This window comes from Pseudochaenichthys georgianus, chromosome 3 (genome assembly GCF_902827115.2).
Source record: "Pseudochaenichthys georgianus chromosome 3, fPseGeo1.2, whole genome shotgun sequence".
Classification (NCBI taxonomy): Eukaryota; Metazoa; Chordata; class Actinopteri; order Perciformes; family Channichthyidae; genus Pseudochaenichthys; species Pseudochaenichthys georgianus.
Window position 1 is genome coordinate 46,999,652 of NC_047505.1, and position 17,191 is coordinate 47,016,842.

At 40.1% G+C, this 17,191-nt stretch overlaps 1 protein-coding gene across 2 annotated transcripts in view; it reads left to right on the forward strand.

Annotated features, from left to right (window-relative positions):
• LOC117440666 (neuroplastin-like) overlaps nt 1-17,185 on the forward strand; it is a 30,367-nt gene extending 13,182 nt beyond the window's left edge. The window contains exons 2-9 of one of the 2 annotated variants that reach the window (XM_034076901.2): nt 1,312-1,659; nt 5,533-5,707; nt 7,028-7,122; nt 10,064-10,197; nt 10,866-11,139; nt 15,793-15,814; nt 15,918-15,991; nt 16,082-17,185. In XM_034076901.2, the coding sequence (XP_033932792.1) occupies nt 1,312-1,659; nt 5,533-5,707; nt 7,028-7,122; nt 10,064-10,197; nt 10,866-11,139; nt 15,793-15,814; nt 15,918-15,978 (1,109 nt within the window). In that variant the 3' untranslated portion in view covers nt 15,979-15,991; nt 16,082-17,185. The remainder of the gene's footprint in view (nt 1-1,311; nt 1,660-5,532; nt 5,708-7,027; nt 7,123-10,063; nt 10,198-10,865; nt 11,140-15,792; nt 15,815-15,917; nt 15,992-16,081) is intronic. The other variant, XM_034076916.2, reaches the window with a different exon arrangement.
• The last annotated feature ends 6 nt before the right edge of the window (nt 17,186-17,191 follow it).

Below are 17,191 nucleotides of genomic sequence, written 5' to 3' on the forward strand. Positions count from 1 at the left end.
GATAATGTTAGGAGGAGGTTATTCTTTTTTTAGAAAATGTTCCTGTGATGCGAGATATTAACAGGGTCATGGTCAACGTCAGATTTATTTGTAGTGCGCTTTAAAAAACAAACTTGCTGCATTTATTTGAAAAGGATGTTGAAAAGAAATCTGATGTCACCACATTTTCCTTTGTAGAAAAAAACAAGCAGGTAATTCATGATATTGCAAGTTTGCGTCGGCATGTCTGAGTAGACATTGTTGGTTCTAAAAACATTCTGAGTATGTTACCATTCATTGTTCTAGGAATGCTTTCATCGAGAAGTTTTATTTTGGTTGCTAGAATGTACTTCTGAAAGGTAGGATAACGTTCCCTAAAAACATTCTTAAAATGTTTGGTGATAACATTGTTCCAATATTATGCCTCAAGTTGTTTATGCAAATATCTCTATTGTCATATGGATCAAATAACACTTGGATGGACCGACTATCACTGCCGTCCCTGAAACCCCTGTTAGTGGGTTAGTGCCCCCCCCCCACCTGCCTGCTGGTCTGCTCTACACGGCTGGGAGCAATCTCCAATCAACCACACCTGCACCCTACTCATCAGCCACACTATGAAAACCTGCAGCCTGCACTCATTCCCTGCCGGATTGTTGCCGTGAACGGTTTGTTGCGTGCCGCTCTACCTTTTTGCCAGCATATTCTTTGACAACTTTGCTTTTGCCTCACACTCATTTGTGTGTCTCTCCCAGGAGGAATCCAAGGCTTTCCACACTCCCAAGACCAGCCAGGCCTCTCCACCCACCCTGGAACAACTGTTTCCCACTGCCGCCAGAACCAACCTCCACTCCCAGCTCCCCTTTTCTAATAAACAAATGTTACGCTCACCAGCTGATTCCGATTCATCCTTTTACATGTGTTAGTAGTCAAATTCCAATAGTTAAGTACAAAATCATCCTCATGACCACAGTGGTCAGTCCAGTTACCCAGGAATTTTGAGTTGAACAATTACAGGAATATTATGTCTTTATGTTCTAATAATGTAAACATATTTTAGTAAATTGTTACCACAGAACATTTGCATACTTTTTTTTAACATAAACCATGTTTACACCATGTTTTTAGAGAACGTTATCCTACCTTTCAGAAGAACGTTCTGGGAACCAAACAAAAACTTCCCGCTGAAAACCTTCCTAGAACAATGACTGTAACTTTCTCAGAATATTTTTAGAACCAAACATTTCTTGCTGGGTTTCCACACTTTCTTACTGCTCTAACCCTCTTCTGCTCTTTCCTTCCCTGCCACCCCGATACGCTTTCCCTCTCCAGCTGGGTTTGTGAAGTCGCCAATGTCCGAGACTAAGCTTACGGGGGACACCTTTGAGCTGTACTGCGACGTGGTCGGTAACCCCACTCCGGAGATCCAGTGGTGGTACGCTGAGATCAACCGAGCTGACTCCTTCAAGCAGCTGTGGGACGGAGCCCGCAAGCGCCGGGTATCCATCAACACGGCCTACGGCGCCAATGGGGTCAGTGTGCTCGGCATCACGCGTCTCACACTGGAGGACTCTGGGACCTACGAGTGCCGGGCCAGCAACGACCCCAAGCGCAATGACCTCCGACAAAACCCTGCCACCACCTGGATCCGCGCCCAGGCCACCATTTCGGTGCTACAGAGTGAGTGGTCTATGTCCTGTAGTACCTAGATGATTCACAAATTACCATTCCCCTGTCCCTACCACTCACCCGTAAAAACCTCTCGAGAGCCAACAGCAGTCACTCGTTAGACAAAAATATGAATTTAGTATTATTAGTGTCTATAAAACATTCTAGATGTGTAAGTCCCTTAAGTCCCGTAAGCCAGTCATTGCCTTTTGTGTTTGTTTTCATTAATATTCAATTTAGTTTCCTAATTGGGTTTGGTAAATATTTATGTTCTCGTCTACAGAACTCAGTGAACTCCATGTTTCTCCCCAATCCTTAGTGTGTTGTTGTAAACGACCACAAACCCAGAAACCTTTCTCTATCCACACTTCCTTCTTCACTTCCACACGCAACCTTTGTTCTTACTGTCTCATGTGTCCTTTTTATAATGTTCTGATCATTGTCTTTTTCTCTGTATCCTAATTTAACACATTTCCTATCTGTGTATTTATTTGTGATACTTATTCCCCACCATTATGTTGTGTCTCTTGTGTTACGTCGATTGTTTTGTTTACTTCAAAGCCCGGCCTGCTAAAAGCAGCGGAAACCTTAGTGGTGCTTTGAAGTTGCGGTGCTTTTGAATAGGCTTTCTTACTCTGGGCATAGTTTAAATGGGCACCGTCAGAAGACACGAGCAGGGATCCGTTAAGGTGTTTCCTGCTGTCAAATCCTTCCTGATAAAAGCAAACAGTTTCTGCTTTAGTGTCTGTTTGTGGTAAAGACCACGAGAGGGCCTTGCGTGTCTCATTCTCGTCGAGATGAGGCAGGTATTTCTCTTCCAGCAAACAGTCTCTCTGAACTTGCCTGTGCAATGTGTAACTTTGTGCCTTCTCAGCCATTAAGCATGTGACTGTGAATCAGTAATGACATTATATCCTTTAACTCTCTGCACTATGCACACACAACATTCAAACAAACTGAATTTCAACTGGACCTTCCTAATCTGTACATGCTTCGGTGCCCTGCCCACTGGAGCACAGGGATATGTGGAATGTTGTTAGTCATAGTGAAGCTCTCTGAGAAGCTTAGAGGAGTTTGATCCATTCTGGCTTTTCTGATTGGACTGACACATTTAGATTTATGTGTGAGCACTATTTGATTAGGTGTGGGGCAATTCAATATCATAAGAAGTGCCAAGGACTTTTCACATGTACTTGTTTTCTGCTATCCAGTCCTCACTAAATATATTCTGTCATTACTGGGGAGTACGTTTTGTTCACATATATGTAACATCCATTTTAATGCATGTATATAACAGGATATATACACTATAGCCCATTGATATAGCTTGTTGCTGGGGAAACATGCCAAAGTCTGATTGCTTTGATGTTTGATTTAATTTTGTTTGTGAATCACTTCTAAATTCATGTGCCTAGAATCCGTTTATATAAATAGTAATTCCGTCTCTTTACAACACTTTTTAATGACTACTCTTTTTAGCATTTGGATGCATTGAATTAACCCAAAAACTTAAGAGCAAAAATGCATGCCTGGATAATACTGTATGTGGGATACACCTACAAAGCAATTCTGCATGTGCTTAAAGTAATACTCTACCCAAATCTGGATTGTTTTTCTCATTTAACTCAAAGCAGGAAAGACAATTATCATTTGTCCCATAATGTCACACTTCGTCTAATTTAACTGATTCCAATGATGGCCAAATGACTGTTGAAACTACTTTAACCACGCTTTCATCATTGCTGGCTGTTACACCAACATGTGGCTTAATACAGTGCTGCTGTGTCGCACTTCATATTCATCATCACCCTTTGAACAAGTCCTTTTAAAATGTTCTGGTGAAATTGTTGTTGGGAATTGAAGGCAAGGCAAGTTTATTTATAAAGCACCTTTCAAAGTGCTTTACACAACATGAAAGACATTAAGAGCATTTAGATACAGTGCAACGGAATCACATTATAAAATGACATTTAAAAACATGTATGGTAATTATGGTGCATGAGTGGTTTGCGGTGTTGCTGTGGATTTTACTTTTTTTTTACAGTAACAAATATTGTTATCCTGGGAATTCAATGTTCCAGTCAATAAGGGGTGATTTATTCATGCGTGAATACATAAGCAATCATGTTGTATCTCGCATAGCTTTACCTTGTGACATGGATCTCAGTGGATTCTGGGACATACTGTACAATAAAAGCAGTAAGCATGTCTGTGATACTTTGCTTTTCAAAACAGCCAAAGCAAATGTCCACTGTTCGTATACTATAAATAGTCAAACAAATATGTGTTAATTAGACACAAGAATGTATTAATAATGGCATGTCCTTATTAAGAATGAGGGGTTTAAACCACGTGCTAAGACGGCCCACTCTTCTGGTTTGATTACTGGGACATCTCTCTGTTGGTGCACCTTCTGCATCATAATGTGCTACAATAATATGCTTTTGGGACTTTTACAATGATATAATCCTCCCGCTTAATATAAAAACATTGCCTAGTTGGTTGCATATCTTTCCTGATAATGCAATCATTCTAAAAAAGCAATACCCCTGATTTAATATCTGTCAGTTAATTGGATACTATCTAAATGCAGCACTGTATAACAGCAGGAAGCAAGAGGGGGATCAGGCTTCACCACATCTTGAGCAACCGTATATTTTTAGTAACAATGTCATCGAGGAATACAATATCCAACAGTTACCACATTTCAAGTTGCGACAAGGTGTCCTACAAACAACCTTCTGGTTAAATTGCCTGTGGACCACGGTGCCGTGTTTGCTAAATGCTAATTTATGTACCTCATGTTGTGTGTGTATGCATGTCTCAAAGATACTATAAATAGAACATGCGGCTCTGCTTGGGAGGGGGGCGAGAGATGTATGGGGGAGGGACGAGATATCCCCTCAGCTATTGAGTGTACAGAATTGCAGCAGGAAGGTGCCATGAATGCTAATAGATGACACTTGCAGATCTCAGCCGCCCCTCTTAGCCCTCTGCTTCCCCTATGCCTTGCTAGTGGCTTTGCATCAGCCAGTAGTAGGATTATGATGCTGCTCCTCTCTGCTCCTCCCCTCTGGGGCTCCTCCGTTGCCATGGTTGGCCCGCCCTGGAGGAGGAGGAGGAGGAGGAGGAGGAGGAGGAGGAGGAGGCTTCCTGCTCACTACTCAGAGCAAAGGGCGCCTCACTCTCAGATGACACCTCCTGCTTCCCCCCAATGTCCTTGAGAAATGGATCCGGGTATTGTTTAGCAATTCAGAGGGAGAAGCAATGTGTGCAGTCATTCAGCAGTAATGTAAAATGTCAAAGGACTGCTCAGTGTATTAATCTTCAGCCCAGATATCCAAGTACAAGTTGTCTTCTTTTTTTTTAAACATCCTTGTTCTGATGACATTCAAATGCAATCTTAGGGTGCGCCATCTTTGAGAGCCCATCCAGTCTCCTTTTTTAAATTGAAACGTTAATATACTGCAGTTATCAGCTACAGTATATCTGCTAATATCTTCCTGGACAGTGGCCATTTAAATGATTCAGAACATCTTCAAGAAATGCAGAGATAGTCGTGGTATAGTCATAATAAATCAAATGTATACTTAGATGTAATCTCAATATCACAGAGACGTTTTGTTAGTGTTCACTTATATGTTTAATGTATATCCGTCACCTGAAGATCAATGTTATGCACATTTTGTACAGCTGTTTCATGTACTATTATGTCTTTTGTTTATTTGTTGCGTTCACTTTTGTCTTCACTTCATAGACCCCCTCCTACACAGATCATATAAAAAAAGCATTCAGCCCAAAGCTACAACTACAACATGAGAAGAAGCAATGAAACAGCTTTGAGCCCCACTTCTGTGAGACGGTTTGACTCTCTCTTTCTTGCAGAACCAAAGATCAATGCCACCGATCAGATCGTCCTGACGGGGGAGTCTCCTGTCAAACCCGTGACCCTGCAGTGTAACCTCACCACCGCCCATACTCCACACAGAGAGAGCTTCTGGGTGAAGAACGGACTGGAAATCTCAAACACACGGACAGAACTGAAGCACACATCACACAGGTGACACACAGCGTGGCCCCTATGTAGAAAGTAGTGAATATTGCATTGGAGAGTGAATTATTAAAGGGGAAGGGAAGCAAAAAAAAATACAATCCTGTCACATCTCAAACAGTAGAGGAGGGAACGAGACAAAGGCAGAATACTGATCGAGCGTTGCTCACATTTTCAGAAGTAGTAACCCAGGTGTGTTGTTCCGCTTGGATAACTAACTTTCTGTATGTGCGTGTAAATGGGTCAGACCACATTGCTGGAGGTCTTTTTTTTCTTCTACAGTAAATAGTCAACGTGCATGTTTTGCACGATTACCATATACACGGGAGAGACAGCCTCACATCGAATGTAGATTGTCAGCATGTCAAATTCAAGCAGTTACTGAGGCAATCGATATCTTGACTCTTGTTGCATGGGAAATGCGTTGCCAGGTGCATAATGTGTTCATGTTTTAAACATCCTCACACCTCTGTTGATTGTTTCTCACTGTTTTCTGAAAAAACGGCCAAATATTGAGCTACAGCGATGCATGCAGATAAACTACCATACCTTAAAGTACCAACTAGTTGTTACTTCCTGCTGTCACACGGTATAATCAGTGGAGCACGGAGCTACTGTCGCCCCCGTAGACATAGCACACTCTCCATAACCACGAGATAAGACCAATTGGTCACTTCCTTGTCACTTTACATCAGTGATCTGAACATTACAGCTAAAATGCCTGTGATGCCCTGCAGACTCCTGAGCTGTTGTTCCGTAATATAACAGCATAATGTCAACATTTTGTCTCGCATGGCCTCAAGCTTTCACGGGACAACTAATTACTCGAGTTAAAGTGAAATTAGTTTACTTGACTACCTTCTGACCTACTGCTAAATGATGAACCTTCCAGATCTCTCAGGTCTTCAGGGACTGGTCAGCTTTCTGTCCCCAGAGTCAGAACTAAACATGGAGAAGCAGCGTTCAGTTATTATGCTCCAAATATCTGGAACAAACTCCCAGAAACCTGCAGGTCCGCTGCAACTCTGACTACTTTTAAATCCAGGCTGAAGACTTTTCTTTTTGTCGCTGCTTTTAATTGAACTATTCATATCTTAGACTGCACTGTAACTTTTATCCATTTATTTTTACTTTTAATGTTTCTTTTATTATCTTTTCTTTTTAATGACTGATTTTAAATGCCATTTTCTGAATATCTTTCATTTTTTGTAAAGCACTTTGAATTGCCTTGTGTTGAAAGGTGCTATAAATAAACTTGCCTTGCCTTCAGTGTAAGTGACTGGTAAATGAAAGTTATTAAATTCGATGGTGTTGTGCTTTTTGTTGCAGAATCGTTAAACCACGGGCAGATGATTCTGGGGAATACATGTGTGTGTACACATTTGACATGGCGCCGAATGCAAATGCTACAATTGAAGTAAAAGGTAAGGTATTTTTGACATATCAACACAAACAGTTGTTAGTCCAAATGGCATTATCTGCTTTTAAATTCCTACATGATGTATTCAAATTCTGAAAAAGCCCCGGTTTTAGCTTTAGCTTTTCTTCTGGGTTTTCGGAGGGAGGGAATGATGTCCTGTATGAGTAAACGACCTGATGCTGAGTGAAGTGGGTCCTTGTTGAAAAAGATGTTTGAATTAATGTTGTGCAATGGTGATGACGGGCAAATCCTGAGGCCGTTGTCACTCTTGGCTTTCACTGAGAGAACCATAGCAAAATGGACAGGCACTGCACATGCTCACTAAAACCTGTAAATACAGAAACCACTGGGAGGCAATCCTACGAGTGGTTATACACAACTCATGGTTCACGATTTGTAAATGTGTTTTATGTTTTATAGAACAGTAGAGAAACCTAACTAAGACTGTCAATGTAATGTCAAAAAACAATAACCAAACAACTGTGTTGGTTTCATTCAAGCTGATCCCAAAGCCTTCAACTTGAATCAGGGATCTTCTCTGACAAAGGGCAAGTGGAACCCTGTTCACGAGAAGCTTGCCTGTGTGTAGAGCTTAAGCCAATTTGCCGTGGCATGGCTATGGTACATACCGAGCATGCCCTGCCTCATATTCCACGGTGGTCTTAAAGCGCTGCCTGATTGCATAACATGGGTGATGGCCGTGTGTGTTCTGCTGTCACTCGATTGTGAGATGATGGAACTCATCGCCATTCAAACCGGAGTGTCCTAGCCGTCACCGGACTGCAGGACTGTGACTGTTGAGGCTTGCTATCTGTCCCCTGCAGCAAAACGTCATTCTTTGAACTAAACTGATGATGCATGACCTTTAAATAGGCCTACATCCTATGTCTAAAAAACAGCATGTTCTGACGCTGAGAGCCGCTGGATCCAAACGAAGCATTTTCTTTAAGTTAAATACTGTTATGATTTTCAAGAGGTGTTTGAGATCTTTTGTGACCCAGGTAGCAAGCCCGCTGTCCTGCCAGCCAGCTTTGCACTGCGCTTCTGGCAGCAGTTCACTGAGATCCCTCGCCTACAGTGTCCTTGGCACACTCATCCTTGCAGGACTCAGCTCAGAGGCAACAGATGGAGGCTTCTGTGATGTTGTAGGATTAAGGCTCTGAATCCCGTCCCAGCCATCTCTGTGGCAGCAGTGGAGTTTATTGTCTGTGATACTAAGCTTACCATAGATACATATTTCGTTCATCATATTCCCCAAATGTCAGCATGAAATATTTTAACATGCATGCAATACTTATTATTAACCATCCAAGTGTATGCTATTCATGTCAATCATAACATGTCACCACTTAAAACGAAAAGGATTTGATTAAATTGCAATCTAAATGTCACCTCTATCAGTTCTTTTAAATTCCTTCTGACAGCTTTGACCTTGCACAACCTTCTCACATTAATGCCACTTTACCTCCGTCTAGCACGCAGATTAATAATCCCAGTAATCGTAGTCAGCAGTGTGAAATGGAGGTTTCTGCCTGGTGTAGCCCCACACTGAGGGCTGTCTCTGTGCTGTCTGTCACCGACATAATACAGTCAGGATACGGCACCGACGAGCTTGGCCACGCCCCTGCTCAGGGAGCACGTGCGCACCAAAATTACAGAGCAGTGATGTCAGCAAAGAGCTCAGACCCCTCCTGCTGCATTATCCATGCGCAGCTGAAAAATGCCAACTCCAGGCGTCTCTCTTATCCTGCTTAATTGCATGGAAGGAATTATTGTCATTTTGAGGATTAGCGGGAAAGCAGGAACTGTTATCTTCCTGCCGCTGTGCAGAGTTACACGGAGAGACTGTGTCACACCTTTGGGAAAGACTTCTGGATGGATCAGTCGGACTTGGCATCTGTTGCAGTGCCTTATGACATATGCCGACAATTTATTAAATTCAAAAGCTTTGTCTTGCATTTTTATCAGCAGTTTATTCATTAATCGGGGACAATTTACACCGTTTTCCTTTGGCACACAATCTCCTTTGTGGAATTGACTATAGAATCATTTTGAATGGGAACATCTGGTAACGCATATTATACTGATTCCCCGCCTCCCTGAACTCGTTATGAATTGTATTGAAATGCTTTTATCTCTTCCATAGTGATATTCCCCCTAGCTGGGGTTTTGGGTATACAGGCTCACAAAATAGCTGCAAACCAGTTTTATTAAGGGTTGAAGTCCAGTCCAACCATCTGTCCTACTTAATGCCGCTTTACAAATATCCTTTCTTTAATCTCTCTTTCTAATAATCTACTAAATCATACTGGGTTATTGTGTCTATGTTTAATCTTTCTATACAGCTTAAACACGACTGGTATTTCATAAGCATAGACCCTTCTTAATATGAATAAAGGGAAAGCTATTTGTAAGCATTTATCAACTACAGCCCCCCTGAGGTTTTGCCTGCATGTCTATGTTAAAGACTCAGGGGAGCTGTACTCTAATAATTAGAATATAATTAGTGCCACAGTATGTGCTAAAAATGATTTACTTTGGAATCAGCGTTAGCATAGTTTTTTATACAGAATAATAAAGATTGTGGAGCCAAGTGGAAAAAAGGATAGCCTTGAAATGAAGGAAACATTTCTTTCTCTGTGGGAGATACTGGGAAGTAATTACATGACTTCAATTAAATAATGCAATGTGATTTGATCTGGACTGCTAAAGTTTAAAGTGGTGGAACAAGAAAGGGAGAATGATCAGCGGTGCTATAGAGACTCTTAATTACACTCCTCTCTCTTACACAGACAGCTGAATAACACGCATTACTACCACAGCCAGAGCAGCCAATCACGCTTTCCTTATTCACGCCATCTGGTAGCTGCTAAAACGTGCCTTTGAACGTCCTACTTCTGCCAACTCAGCTAATGATCCGTTTTGTATTTGTTTTACCTTTCCAGCGAAACCTGCAATCCATGGTCACAAGCGAAGTGAGAATAAAAACGAGGGGGAAAATGCAATGCTTTACTGCAAGTCTGTCGGGTACCCACATCCCACCTGGACATGGCGTAAAATGGACGGAACATCTTACACGGTATGCCAATATACTGTATACACAGAATATATATATGAGGAGGCGTGTGGTGCAGTGGATTGTGCGTTGGTGTTGGGATCACAGGTTCAAACCCCACTGCAGTCAGCATGTCGTTGTGTCCCTGAAGACACTTCACCCCAAATTGCTCCTGTGGGGATTGCCCACAGTATTGAGTATGTAAGTCGCTTTGGATAAAAGCGTCTAACAAGTGACATGTAATATATATATATATACACTGAATACTGTATGTATACATAAATATGAAAACAGAGATACAATGCTAACAACTTCAATACTCTCCAACTACTACTACTGTCTTCTTTGTACCTTTCTTATTGTATCATTACTTGATGCATTGTCAATATTGCCAATAAAGCATATTGAAACAGACAGACAGGGTATAATAGTACAGTATAATAGTATAAAAATGAGGGCATGCTATATATTTACTCATGTATATTGTTTTTATTCATGTACCTGTGCTATTAATGTTTTATTATCTTTGCTTTTAATGTTTCTAATGTGTTGTATGCTCTTAATGTTTCCTTTTGTGTAAAGCACTTTGAATTGCCTTGTGTTGAAAAGTGCTATATAAATAAACTTGCCTTTCCTTACTCCAAGTTAACTCCTAATTTAATCAACTTTAAGGAATGGTTGTTGTGTTGCAGGACATCGACAACTCCACTGGTCGCTTCTTCATCACCATCAGAGACAACTACACAGAGCTCAACATACTGAAGCTGGATATACTCACCGATCCTGCCGTTTACCAATGCAATGCCACGAGTGTGATTGGAAACACCGCCGAGACCACTATTCTACGGGTGCGGAGCAACCTCGCACCGCTTTGGCCTTTCCTGGGTGTGCTCGCAGAAATTATTATCCTAGTCGTCATCATCGTCGTGTACGAGAGACGCAAGAATCCAGACGACATTATTGAAGGTAAGAAAGCTTTGTCCGTGTTATGAGCAGTAGGCACGAACACATAATATGAATGAAGGCCATTATTTAAAGAACAATGTTGCAATTTCAAACATTTTAGAGGGTTATTTGTGTCTGATTTTGCCATCGAAAGTATTGTCGAAAGTCATCAAAAGCAAAGTGCATCACATCTTAAAGAGCCAGTGTCTAGGATTTAGGGGAATTCATTGCCAGAGGTATGATATCATTTCATAAACATGTTTTAATAAGAATACTATTGTAATGCCGTTTTGCACCACTATGAAAAACAGTGGATTTAGAGAAGGGCTTGTTTTAATATTACCTGAAGCCACCATAGGTTCCAACCGATAAATTCCACTAAATTCTACACACTGTTATTTAATCAATAAGATGTTTACAGAGAAGTACCACAAGGTTGCATCTTCTCTCAATGGATATATGTATCAAAGAAATGTCTCGGATTGCCTTGTGCATGTAAATATGACCTTACTACTCAACAGAGGCTAATCTTTCAAAGAGTTGGCCGTCTGTAATGGTTTGTTTTCATGTTGATAGCAAACAACATTAACGTGGGTTTTGTCAGCCTGTCGCTATATATACTTATTATATATACTTAATTGGTTACTATTCTTTTCCCTTCCCCAATCTTTCCAAATGGAAACATAATCTAACCGGGTGGTAAGTGAGAGATTCTGCATGGTTCGGAGATTTCTTTCTGTCAATATGTGTTTACAAACCAGAAGCTGAGATATTAATGCAGTAACGTTTATTTCTTATATACGTTATTGTGAAATGAACATGTGTCTTCATTCACTTCCCCTTTCACAAGGTTGAACCCGTAATGTCCGACATGTGTTTTTATGTTTTAACTTGGATTCAAATCCATTTTCTTTCCGAAACTGTTCTTAATTAAAATGAATGTCTGTACAAGTATGTAAGCCGTCCTAATGTCACAGGGTAACTTCATCATGTCAATTAACTGTTAGGCTTGGGAGCAGAAGATACAGTTATTCACTTTGACTGTTAATGACAAAACTTTCCCCATTTTTAAATTGCTTTTTTAGATATTTAAATCCCCAAAACCTGCATGCCTTGATTCAGTTCTTGGGTGCCTCTGCTTGGTGAATGCAAAAAGATGTATACTTCTTATATCAACTGAATTTTTATTTTCAACAATTATTATCTTACCAATTTGGAGTAAGTCACTCAAGCACACGCACTGTAAATGGACAGGTAGAACTATTAAACATAACACTTTAGGACCACTCTTAACAACACATTGGTGTTTTTATAACTCAATAAGAACATTAAATTAAATGAATACTAAGATGTAAATCCTCTAATACAGGACCCTTGTTTTTCATTATAATGTATATTATAAAAAGGAGAAAACTTGAGTCGTTAAGGCAGACACAGTCGAAGCCTTACAGAGCCAAAGAAACATCTCTGTACCCTAGTGGCTAAGTGAGGTTACACCAGTAGGTCTCAACATTATGCCAACATATCAAAAACACAGATGTTTGAACAAATAAAAACACAGGAATCAAAATGTTAGATTTGTTAGCATACATAACCAATTTATGCAATTATTTCAACGTACTTATTATCCTTAGTTTTGTCTTTTTATTCCTAGCATACAATCAGCTTTTCCGAAAGAAATGTCCCGTGTTTTTTGGAGGCTAAATCCGACAATGAGAATGTGGAGAGAATAAAATGTCTGGAAAGCCCGAGGGCGTTTCCAGTCACCACAGGTTCTGTCTGACCTCTACTCCCGTGGCTTTGCTTTCTTTTCATTTCCAAATAAAGCATGAACACACGATAAAAAACAAAATCCCAACCACTAATATACGAATCACTCCAACTGGACCACAGTACACTCTTAACACAGACTGCACACATTGAGCTTCAGGGCACATCCTGCTTTTCATGGGAGAGATCTACAAATGTAATTGTAGTTCCAACTAAATACGAGTTGAATGTGTGACGGATATGAAATAGAAACATCTGTTCGTGGCTTCAGTATTTGAAAGTGATCTTCATCTGGGATGCTGTTTCTCTTTTTCCCACACATAGCTCAAGAGTGAGACTAAACATTAACTGGTTAAAAATAGTGCTCATTGATGCTTAACAACCCACTGATTAGCCATTCATTAGCATCAACACCAGTTGCTATTGCATCACATGGACATAATATACAATACATTCAGTTTTACTCAGTAATATATATCAGCTTGTACCTACCTACATGTCCTTAGTTGAACATAACAATGTATACTGCACCATTAAAACACTAAGCTAACTGCATTTATAATCATCTGTTATCTGTATTCAAAGCATCAGGTCATTTCAGAACTGATTGCTAATGATCCATAACAATTGTAAATCATTAGGGGAAAAACTGCACTTCACTCAATACTTGCTCAAAATACATGCATTGCACAATGCACATACTAACCCTCCCAGCTCAAGTGGGCTCTCTGCATGGCCTCTGGTTGGAATTCATCTACTGGAAGAATGAGGCGATTAAGGTGGATTATATTCGCCATGTCTATGCCATTCAAATCAGGAACGAGGAGTCCCTGCTCACGATGCACAGCCTCTCTAAAATCTCCCTTTAGCATCCCTGTCTGCATGCATTATGAATTCTGCTCTCTTGATGGCTTTGCTGTGTTTGAACACTTTTATACTCCAGAGCCAAGATGGCTTTTAGGCAGAGCCTGTCAGCCTGACACTTCGATACAGCGTTTCAAAACCAGTTGCAAAATGTACAGATGCTGCTGTGCTTAATAACAGCTCACCTAATGTAATAATAAGGCAAACTTAAAGCAAAAAAACATGCACCCAGACGTTAGAGAAAACAACTGCAATCAGCAAAAAATATATGTTACAGTAAAATGTGTGCTTGCAAAACAACTATAGTAAGTATAGTTTTTGTGGTGTATAGATATTAGGTGTTAAAACGGTGGGTCATGCCAACAGATGCTCCTCCCCCAAGTAATCACAACCATGTTTTTGTCTGACATTATAACTGCCATAATCTGCTCCACATTCCTGCCATGCTGTTTATCTCTAACTGCATGGAAAATATCTCACTGCGACTGACTGGTTACTTACCTGTTGACACATTTTCATCTGTATGCCAAACACCAACCACCCTGTCAACCCCGAGGCTGTGGGTCTTTCTCTGACTAACTTGTCACACAATATTCACTCTTTTTCACCACTTCCTGCAGTGTTTTATGACTGTTACATTGGAATGTATGTTGTGTTGTTCACGGCAAGGCAAGGCAAGGCAAGTTTATATAGCACCTTTCAACACAAGGCAATTCAAAGTGCTTTACAAAAAATGAAAGACATTAAGAAAATGGCAATTAAAATCAGTCATTAAAAAGAAAAGCTAATAAAATAAACATTAAAAGAAAAAGTACATGGATAAAAGTTACAGTGCAGTTTAAGATATGAATAGTTCAATTAAAAGCAGCGACAAAAAGAAAAGTCTTCAGCCTGGATTTAAAAGTAGTCAGAGTTGCAGCGGACCTGCAGGTTTCTGGGAGTTTGTTCCAGATGTTTGGAGCATAATAACTGAACGCTGCTTCTCCATGTTTAGTTCTGACTCTGGGGACAGAAAGCTGACCAGTCCCTGAAGACCTGAGAGATCTGGATGGTTCATAGTTTAGCAGGAGGTCAGAAATGTAATTTGGGCCTAAACCATTCAGTGCTTTATAAACCAGCAGCAGTATTTTGAAATCTATTCTTTGACACACAGGAAGCCAGTGTAAAGACTTCAGAACAGGAGTGATGTGATCCACTTTCTTAGTGTTAGTGAGGACTCGAGCAGCGGCGTTCTGGATCAGCTGCAGCTTCCTAATAGATTTTTTTAGTGAGACCTGTGAAGACACCATACTTCGAAACGTGCAATTTTTCTATGTTATTATAATGAATAGAAATAGCACTGCACGTAGATATGAACCACTGCGAGCTGCAGGGAATTGATGCTGAGAGCAACCTTTGAAGGGATTCTTGTTGTTATGCCAAGTCAGTCACAATGTAACACCAACTCTCTCAAAATCACTGACATTGCTAAGTGTAATTTAAAAGGCTTTAAGTGAGCCATCTGTAATCCTCCTACACATATGCTCAGTCTCAAATGAACAGGAAACCCCTGAGATTCAGTGGAGAGTATGTGGAGTTATGTTTAGAAGGCTTGGCATTAGATATGCGCTTATTAAATGGACCATACCACATGTTCAGCCCCTTTACTACAAATTGTGTTCCTCTTTAATGCAAGAAGCTACTCAAATCTGTGGATTCTTGTGGTTTCCTTCTGAGTCTGTAAATCAGATAAAAGGCTGGTGCATTCAAAGCTGTTCAGCAGCTCTCTCCCATGTCGTGATGTCAGAGCTTCCCACCGTCACGACTCTGCCACACCAGCAATCTGTGCTGTCAGCTACATCTTCCCACCATATTTATGTTCACTGAAGGGTTTTGGTCGTCTCTCACAAGCCAAATCCAGGTTGATTTTCACACCAATTGGGAAATCTGTCAGCAAAGTCAATATTTTTGCAGTAAAATGTGTTGAAACATGCAGCAGATATTCTGTATCTGATATCTGTGTTCTGATTTCGTCCCTTTTCTTCTTTTCTCTTGTCCAAGACGATGAACCAGCGGTACCAATGTGAGTAAATAAATACTTATCGTTCATGCTGATTTACTGGGTGCTGTGATTTTATTTAGCCATTACCTGAATGTCACTAAATCTCAACCCCTTTTTTCCCCAGGAAAACAAATTCAACAAACAACCACAAGGATAAAAACATTCGCCAGAGGAATGCAAAATAAGCAATTTACTCAAGTAAGACACTGTTGTAGGGGATGCGGGCTAAATATAGATCTCGCTGTGAGGATTATCCATAGTCACGCCTTCTCTTGATTCTCTTCACAGATGAGATGGCTAAACTGCAGTTTCTGGAGGTATCAGAGGTGGAGAGCGCTCCGGGCAGTTTCGAAAAAAAGCATATCTTGTCTCATTGTATGAGAAACAATATCAGCATAACACTGGCAACAAAAAGAACATAATGGCTGTCTTAAGCATGCCTTATTCAGTCTATCGTGGAGGTTTCAGGATGACGAATAATGACTAAACCACCACAAAGGTGTACACATTTTAATGTGCTGTTGATGTCTCCTTTATTGATTTAATCATATCCTCAAATGAGGTGATCCCTTTTGTATTACATATCATGTACAATGCATGCAAGGTAATTACGCAATAGGATACTCAGAATAGAGATTTTCTGTTGTTATCCCCGTGTGGCTTTTTTTGCATCTAAAATGACCTATGTTTTTTATGGAGTCATACCTATAATATATATATATACATGTATATGTATATATATACATATATATAGTTTGTTTTATTCTTGACAATTTGTACAGCATATCATGGTCATTTAACTGTTTGATTTTGTGACGATGAGTCCACTTTTAACAGAACTTTTATTGTGAAGCAACGGCTTCAATGACTGGCAGTATTTACATTTAATTGAGAGTGCTTACAGAAAATGACTCCTGTGTGTTTATCTATCTAAACGAAAAGTGTATTATTATTTTTTTCTTTCCAGAGTAACTTAGGTGTCTTGTATATGTTGAAGTATGAGTGTTCAAATGATAGGAAATCTGTAAAAGATTTGTTTTTTTTATATTTCCCAATTTCATTGATTGATTTTTACTTTCTATTTGTTCTCTCTTTAACTGTATAGCATGGCTATAATCCTATGCAATATGTATTCTTAAATAGATATATGGAGGGCAGTTTGTTTAACTCAGTGAAGCTTTAATATTGTGGGATCACTTGGAAGCTGGCATAGCAACATTCACGGCTGTAGCTGCATGACTCCTCTTTCAATACGATGTATAAATGTGTGTTGCGGTGGGAATGGGCCGGCGTCAAGGTGGGACCAGAGGGACCAGAGTATATAGCCACGATCAAACATATGAGTGAGACCAATATTTTTTTTCTGAATAAAAATGTAAAAAAATGAAATCAGCTTTT